The sequence below is a fragment of the Sphaeroforma arctica genome (genome assembly GCF_001186125.1).
Source record: "Sphaeroforma arctica JP610 unplaced genomic scaffold supercont1.2091, whole genome shotgun sequence".
NCBI classification, from domain to species: domain Eukaryota; class Ichthyosporea; order Ichthyophonida; genus Sphaeroforma; species Sphaeroforma arctica.
This window is the reverse complement of record NW_014038467.1, coordinates 1-8757: the sequence shown is the minus strand read 5'-3', so window position 1 is coordinate 8757 and position 8757 is coordinate 1. Positions and strand designations below refer to the sequence as shown.

Sequence of the window (8757 nt, the reverse complement as noted above, 5' to 3'; positions counted from 1 at the left end):
TATATATATATATATCTATATATATATATATATATACATATATATATATATATATATGTGTGTGTGTGTGTGTGTGTGTGTGTGTGTGTGTGTGTGTGTGTTTGTGTGTGTGTGTGTGTGTGTGTGTGTGTGTAAGTGTGTGTGTGTGTGTGTGTGTGTTTGTATATGTGTGTTTGTGTTTGTGTGTGTGTGTGTGTGGGTTTGTGTGTATGTATGCATGTGTGTGTAGTTGTGTATGTGTGTGTATGTGTGCCATATAGTACCTGCAAATCTCAAGATGTGTTTTCTCGAGAGCCAAAGGACAAGTCCATGTCTCAAAATTTGGTACTCTCAAATAAAATCCTTCACTTTTACTTTACAATTCAGATCTGGGATTTTGCTCTTGTATCTTGGTAACGTGGGGTGCTGTTCATATTCTGGGACGGAGGTAAACTTTCTCTTTTGATTTTTCTTGTTTTATTAACTGATGTTTATATTAGAAAATATCAATCTATTCGGCTGTCGTTAAATTTGATGTTGTTCAGGACGTGTACGACTGTATTCATTCTATCACTGAAACAGGCCTCTCCAACGCATGAATTAGCTTATCTTTTGGTATAATAGATTATGATCCAATTTAAGAATACATATTTGACTTTGATTCTACATCAGTATGCATGTATAGCTCATTTATTTGTACGGGTTCAAACAGTGCAAAGTATATAAATACGGCACATGTTCTTCCGCTTTCCTGTGCGAAATAAAATTGCGTCAGAATCAGTCGACGTTACATTGCACATGGGAAGGAGTGAACTGGAACTTAAATTATCGGTTAGGAATGTGGTTGAATTTGCATGAGCGCATGAACATGGATACCGGTACATATGTATCTACTGGCATAACTCTCGCTATTATTGTTCATTCCAGACTTGAGCGCTACATCCGTGCACTCGATAATGGTACTCTGCGCCGAGTCCTTCGCGAGCAACAGATGGTATGTCACTTCTTTGCTCGTATCGTTCGTAGTCCAACAGGACGCACCTACACTGTTTTTCAGTGTCTCACGAAGCTCTATTCGCGAGAATGTACGTGAAGCTGTGCCGGACACTCACCTGTCCTTGTGATAATAATGCAAATAAGTCTGCTTGCCGTTAGCATTGATATTGGTTCTGATAAGACAGTTCAGTTCAGAAAATCACGATAACTTACGTACCTTTCCTATTCTCTTGAAATTCGTTGCAACAATATTTCATAAAGCTCAGCACTCTATTTGAGGCTTGTAGGTAAATGCACTTGACTCTATCTAGATCTCACATATATCAAATTGATGATGGACTAGCTTCGTCTATAGTTTAACGATGTGTGGACACATACTTTTAAAAGTAGGTTTTTTTGCGATCCTGACTCGATGCAATGCACGTATATGTATACATCTGATCTTTTTCACATACCCATGACGGACCTCACTTGCTAGTGATTTTTCTTCTACTCGGCACTCAACCAATATGCAATTGTAACGTTGGTATCGCAGAACAGCGAGGATGGCCGGGAGAGTGCAGAATGGTTGAACCAAGTTATGAATGCTGCATGGGACTGTCAGCGGAAGGTGTGATTCTAGTCGTGATGAACTTAGATGTCTTTATGTGTGTGCTGATCTGCAGACATGTTCATATACATTATTTTGGGAGACTGTGTTCATTTTGTTGCAATGTATATCCGGCTGTATCTCGAAATATATACTTTTTGCTCGCTCACACATGGCAACGATGGGTGTGGTGTGACTGTGATATGCAAACGAGTAGAACGCAACGTAGACGTTTCTGATGTTACATCTTTTCAATCCATTATATATATATGTGCAAATTTTATCCATCAAACCACTTACATCTCGGCACAACCCGCACAGGTGTGGTCCGAACGGCTGCGTGCCAAACTGGACGGCTTGCTTGAGATGAATAAACCAAAATACCTGGTAAGTATTCTTGGAGAATGAACATCAGTAGTGCAAATCGCGGTGGTAAAGATGTGTATTCTTATGTCAGGACGGCCGCAGATCTACCTCTGACTCTGCTCCTACGTATGAACGACTGCTGAAGGTGAAACAGTGACAGACGAATCTAAAAGTGTCATGTGCATGTAGAGGCATACTCTTCGAGCAAATCTTCCAAGTTTTGAGCAGTCCTCGCCGCATACGTTGTTTAAATGTTCTACATACCACATACAGTACGAAGGATGTAGAACATCATCCCCAATGAGCGTTGTTGTGGTGAATCTCCGTTCATGACCCTGCTATCTCGAGTCCTGGGTTCTCCCAAAGATTAAAATTGTCTCATATCTACTCAGTGGCAGCCATAAAATATTGCTTTTCAAATTATTCAGGAAGATATTTACGTCGATCAACTGGGCTTGGGCGAAAATAGTCCTAAATTTCACTCAATAGCAGCCCATCGTATTAAGCGTCAAGCCAATACCAACAACTTCGAAATGGTTAGTCTTATTGTCTTGCGGATATTAATAGATTGTGAGTGGACTTCTTATCATATCAAGGATTAACTCGATTCACGTTATATTAAGCTTAAATTTACTAGTAGTAGATATGTTTAAAGCTTATATTGAGTTTGGTTGGTTTACGGGGACATTCCCCCTTTTGAGGAAAATATCTGCCACACTCATGTTAGAGCTTCGGGAGCTATCGCTTTGGCTTAAAGTACTGCCGCCTGTTGTATATATACTGGCAAATTTGTAATATCGCGCCACACTGCTGTGTAGCTGATCCATTATTTGATAGCAGACTGCTTAAAGGGAAAATCCAATACTTTTGCCTCATGAAGATGCGTTCGTGCACTTTATCTGACCTTAGACGAGACCGTGTATACATGTTCTGCACACAGTCGTCATGTATGAAAGTATAGATGAAACCGGGATAAAATGTGCCCACAAGAAAACATGCCAAATATGAGCACCTGGGTGAGATTTCTTCTCTGAACAAAACCGTCACTACCTTTCACTAACACTATTATTCCCTGCCTTCATTTGACAGGTGATTGATGCCAAGTTCTCATACGAAGCGTCGACTGCCAATGTTGTGTTCGTGACAAAACTGCGTGCCATCGGTGTGTCCATGTCTCTGTCCTTGGGTAGTATCCGGTTGATGGGCGAGGTATGCACTCAGTACTACAAGACCTTCAAGATTCTCCTATGTAGCATTAATTTTAATATGCATTTGAATAGCCGCTCTATATTAGTACAATGCCACATGTCCCGGCATTCAACTGACTTACTCGTAGGCAAAAGGTCATTCGATCATATATGGAGTACATACTGGTATTTGAAGTTATCCGTTAGAAGCTAGTGCAAGCCAGTGGACTTGTTTTGTAGGGGGTTTTGAGACACGTCATGCAAGGACACAATATGTGGCACGTATATACACTTCACGTACATAGCATCGTGTACACAGTACTACAAAATAACTGTATTCGCGTGTCTTCTGAACGTTGAAGGCGTCTATGATTTGTCTGTGGTTCTGTGACTTTGTCACCTTTCATTTTTAAGCCGTCGATCGTCCGTGGATAATCGTGATTTGTTGGCTTGTAAGTGGCCTTGGGCTAGCTTAATCGATGGATTAGACCACGTAAGCAATAGTTAGTGTATTATTTTGCCTACCAATCGAAAATCCTCAATCCGACAGCCAACATAATGTGCGTATTTAGCTATATAAAGCCATACGCCGAACAACTTATGAACCTCACGAATGACTGTAAAGTTATGGCCAGATAAAGTAACAGGTGTTCAATAGCTGATGATCCTACTGATGAGTACTATATTGTGGTACAGGCCCGTATCACGCTATTGTGGCATCCAGGCAGTGCCACCCTGAAAGGAATGGAACTGAGCCTGCGCTCTTATCCCACTCTGGACTACGTGATGCGACCGCTCAACACTTTTGATGCCACTGAGGTAAGCATAAAGTACATGCAGCTTGGTAAATATCCACAACATCGCCATGTATATAACTTATAGATCGGTTCGGGCTCATTCGAATAGATACAATTACATTCAGCATCATTACGCGACTCGGATGCATGCTACATCGCGAAATTTGCGTCAGTACTATGTACAGACAATATCTGCCAAATTTGTGCGCTCGCCGACATATCATAACCGTCTGAGAACCTGCGTCTGTGGAAATGCGAGTTTATGAGACAGGTCATGCAATTTTTGCACATTTATATGTTTTTTTTTACCGCGAGCAAATCGCAGAAATGTACACGTTCAAGCTTAAACTTGATATACATATGCGTCCCAGGAGAAGTGCAAATGACATGCTCAGGGCCATGAACAATGCCAAAGCTCTGCACTCCGTAGCTCATTGCTTTACAGCAAAGTGCTATCTTGAATCACTCAAATAGCTGCTGTGCTCAATTAAATATCATATATGGTCGTTTAGTGTCCCTGGATATTTGTTTCCTGATATCGCAGTAAGTTCTTTAAAAGCTGACCGCCACATTAAATAGTATTTCGCATTTAGTGTGTGCCGTATTTCTAATGATCCTCCCGCTGTCTGGAAATCACAATCGACTTCACGAGGGGCTCATCGATTTCTGATCTTATCTTTACTAAGGGTTAAGGGTTGCGAATAAATGATTCATTATTTTTTTATGGCTCGTTATTCAACTGCAACTTTTGCTTCATACCTGAGAAGTAAGGACAACTTGTGTTATTGTTTTATCACCGTATCTCGTGACAGATTCCACTGCTCTCTGGATGGCTAACAGACACGCTCAGCACTCTGATCAAGAACAGTGTCGTCAATCCAAATAAGATCTGCATTGATCTTAGTTCTCACACTAATCCCAACTGCGATGATACAGGTAGGTTTTCAGAACGGTTATGGATGGCATTATGTCGATATCTGGATATGCTGGTTTTAATATGTTGTATATACGTGAATATGCGGTATACATGTCAAGAACGAGGACACAGGCGGTTGGCTATAACTACCTACAAAAAAAATATAGTGTTTCATAGAACAAGACCGTGACCAAGTGCCAAAAAACACGTCCGAACCGAAAATCGAATCTGTCCGCAATCTTTCCAGACAGCTTTTGCACATCGAAATCACTCTGCCCTACAAGTGGCAGAGCCACAAATAGAGCCACAAATATTGTTGTAAATAATTATAATACGGTGCATCTCCGGACTCCGGTGTGCATTTATTTGTGTATTTAAAAGTTACAATTCCTATTATTCAACCATTACTGTTATAAAAAATTAGCCCCTGTCGAGGATCGAACTCGAGATCTTTCGCTTCGAAGGCGAACGCCTTACCACTGGGCCACAGGGGAATGATAATCAGAAATTGGCAGATGTTTCATGTATATTTCGTGTGTAACACTTTTTTATCTATTTAATCAAATATCACCTTCCAGACAGCAGACATACATATTACCTACCATTAAAGTATCTGTCAACGAATTAAAAATTAGCCCCTGTCGAGGATCGAACTCGAGATCTTTCGCTTCGAAGGCGAACGCCTTACCACTGGGCCACAGGGGAACGATTTAAATCTTTTAGATATATATATATATATCTATCTTAAAAATCTGTCAGCATCTGTATGATTTGATAGCACGTTCCACAACTTGATTTCGACACAGAATATGAAACATTCCGGCCCATAGTGCACAAGTCTAGCTATTTGGTTATCCAAAGACATTTGTGCCACCTGTTATCACTAAAGCTGGCTATCACGCCGGATCCCACTCCACCATTCGCAATCCACTGATCTGTGATTGTTGTGTGCCGATTTCAACCCTTGTCTGAAACGATGGAGTTCTTGAAAGTTGCATCCACCTCTTTAACACGTAATTAATGCAGATCAATTCGGAGAGGTCATCGGCCACATCATGATTGCCTGTCCCAGCCTCGACAACCTTGGTAAATACACGACAATGCGAATTACACATAGAATTTTTTGGTATCAGAGGTAGCATTTGAACATATGTTGTTGCTATCGTATTCTGGCAAGCATTCGCAACGTAATTGAGGTATCGTTTAGTGTGACATTTACTATCATGTCAGGGCCAAGTTCATGACTGGACGAATCTACACCGCGAAAGCAGCCAACCCATGTGAATTCACTTTTTACCTATTTTCGTAGTATCTATGCTAGATTACGGTATAGCGACGACTGTGATATGCGACTACAATGTTTTTATCATGGAATGATAGTTTATCTATTAGTCATAGTCTGTAGAGTTTTCAAGCATAGCATTACTAAGTAAAATCATATATAACCCATCACACAAAGTTACATTTCCACTCCTACGCTGACATGGTATATCAAAATCTTCGTGTGAATAGAACGAAGGATTCTCTTTATCCGATCAGCGCGTGCATACTTGCCTAACTTCATTCTTCACAGTGACAATGTACCAGAAAAGATGTCTTCTTCATCAACTTTAAGTCTGATACAAGCCTCATTGCATCCAACAGAATTTTTCAAGAAGAGTAGCATCCGATACTCCATTGACGTAACATTACAGAGCCCGAGCCGAGTGCAAGATTCGACATCCACTGTTATCAGCACAACAGGTCTGACCACCATGGTTGTACGTGCAAGGTATATATGTAAGACATGATTTGAAACTAGATATATCGATTTCTCTCTTTCAATGTCAATCCGTCTTGAGACTGCGCATCACAGTTATATATATGATCGGTTTGCATAATAACAGGGTAAACAATGCGCACATATATCAACTTCGATCGGCTTCTGATGTGTCAGTATGGCTGAGGCATCGATTGATAATTGGGGAGCGGCATATGAGAGGCAGAAGCATATTTCTTGGCTTGTAATTTTCAAATGTACACACATAAACAAGGTTAATGTATACACGTTCAAAAAAAATATGGAAAGTTAGCTCTTCCTTTCCTTCCGATACACACACGCTTGTTGAAGATTAGAATTCGATCATAGCATTTAATGCAGAGAAATAAAAAAATAGGGACGACACATTACATTTTATATTTTTAATTTGTAAGCCGACAACTCAATTTATGCCTAAGTTGTCATGGATGAAGCTCTGACCGTAACTCTACACCCAGATTAGTCAAAATCGGGGAAAGTTGACACTGATTATTAGCCTTACTTCTCTCTAATCCATCTGCACGGCATATGCATATATCTGTACAGGAATGAAACCCTGACTATAACGGTGTATGCAGAAGGGCCAAAGTCGAGCGAGCCAAATCTGAAGCGCAAACGTGAACCCGTGGGGGAGATACGCGTACCACTGATCGAGTTAATGACCTCAACTGATATCGTGGAATGGTGAGTGCGTTGTGTCATGTATGTTTCGTATGTGTCTAAATAGGTACATAGCCATGCAAAGATCTAGCAAACACATCATCGATCGTCCCAGCCACCCTATAATGATTCTAAAATTGCCACTTTGATGGAGGGAATATGCCTATTTAAGCATGCGCAAGTGTAGTGTATATAATTGACCCATTGTGATCGGAACGTATGCCGCCCCATATTCTCTTCAGTACGATCAACGTGATTGGATTGGATGTGAATTTGCCTATCAGATATATATTTCAGGCCCGACACAAGATGCAGTCCATCGCACTCAGCGACCTCTCATTATTCGATTACGGTAAGTAGTGGGCTGATGATTCGTGTTAAGATCACTTCGTCTGCTACTAGCTTTTCTTCATCTTTGGACGGTATGTTTATTAACATCGTAGCTAATTTATGTGTATAGCGTAATTCTCGCTGGCCGCTGGTGTTGTGATGTTGGCCTCGCGTGCAACGGAGCTTGTTCAGTACGGCTGGATTGGGGTCATGTAGACGGGTTATAATTAACGTCTCATTACGTCCGTCTATGATGCTGAGCATTCACGATTGTGGTGCTGGGTATTGCATGAATCTCGGTGTTGGTGTAATCTTAGTGATATGCTAGGTGTAAAAGCATTGATTAAGCTCAGATACTCTGACAATGAGACTGGCACCATATGATGTTCAATGTGATTTGCGAGATAATGCGCGTGGGCTTTAACCCCCTAAAACCCTTAAACCTAAGCTGAGAAGCACGCTTCTCGAATATGACAATGCCGGGTTGGAACTGGATTTGGTACACCTCTGCCAGTGTAGTGCTGACTGTGATGTAGGTGTGATGCTGGGTGATGCTCAAGTGTCACGATGTTTCGTACTCACATTCATCGCGGATTTTAATAGTTCAGATGCCATTTGCGCACTCTTACCACAAATATATATAGCCACAGGATGTACATGGTGCAATGCACATAAGAACATGTGCTTGTGCCTGTTGCCATGCGCAGTATTGTCTTATTATTCACCGACATGTTCAGCACCATTGTCTCAAGTTACCACACGGCTGTACGATATACTCATGCTTTGATAGATTGGTGATTTAACAACAACTAGTACAATACCGTAATTGACTACTAACCACTATCTCTATCTGTATGTACTGACACAAAATACAGGGGCGGCAATAGCCCGCCTTGACCTGCAGAGTGGGTTTATCGACTGGAAAGCAAGTAAGATTCCATAAATTTTGACATATATATATACGTGTGTGTGTGTCTGTGTCTGTGACTGTGTCTGTGTCTGTGTCTGTGTCTGTGTCTGTGTCTGTGTCTGTGTCTGTGTCTGTGTCTGTGTCTGTGTCTGTGTCTGTGTCTGTGTCTGTGTCTGTGTCTGTGTCTGTGTCTGTGTCTGTGTTTGTGTCTTTGTCTGTGTCTGTGTTT

The 8757-nt window shown here is 41.1% G+C and overlaps 2 protein-coding genes and 2 non-coding genes across 5 annotated transcripts; 1 reads left to right on the top strand and 3 right to left on the bottom strand.

Annotated features, from left to right (window-relative positions):
• Positions 1-368: 368 nt before the first annotated feature.
• On the top strand, positions 369-7312 carry SARC_12127 (the record flags this gene model as incomplete). 2 transcript variants are annotated; one of them, XM_014293774.1, is made up of 11 exons in its annotated part: positions 369-427; positions 907-973; positions 1511-1585; positions 1886-1951; positions 2359-2466; positions 3020-3139; positions 3814-3936; positions 4727-4850; positions 5857-5916; positions 6475-6601; positions 7175-7312. In XM_014293774.1, coding segments are annotated over exons 2-11 (944 nt in total), but the record flags the coding sequence as incomplete, so codon positions are not given. The 2 variants fall into 2 exon arrangements, with proteins under 2 accessions (XP_014149249.1, XP_014149248.1); XM_014293773.1 differs by lacking the exon at positions 7175-7312 and adding an exon at positions 6717-6984.
• Positions 5253-5324, bottom strand: SARC_30263. The gene has a single exon. It is a non-coding gene; the product is annotated as a tRNA-Arg (tRNA).
• Positions 5464-5535, bottom strand: SARC_30262. Its single transcript has one exon. It is a non-coding gene; the product is annotated as a tRNA-Arg (tRNA).
• A 655-nt stretch (positions 7313-7967) lies between the features above and the next one.
• On the bottom strand, positions 7968-8757 carry SARC_12126 (hypothetical protein; the record flags this gene model as incomplete). Its single annotated transcript, XM_014293772.1, has 2 exons — positions 7968-8143; positions 8582-8757. Coding segments are annotated over 2 exons (352 nt in total), but the record flags the coding sequence as incomplete, so codon positions are not given.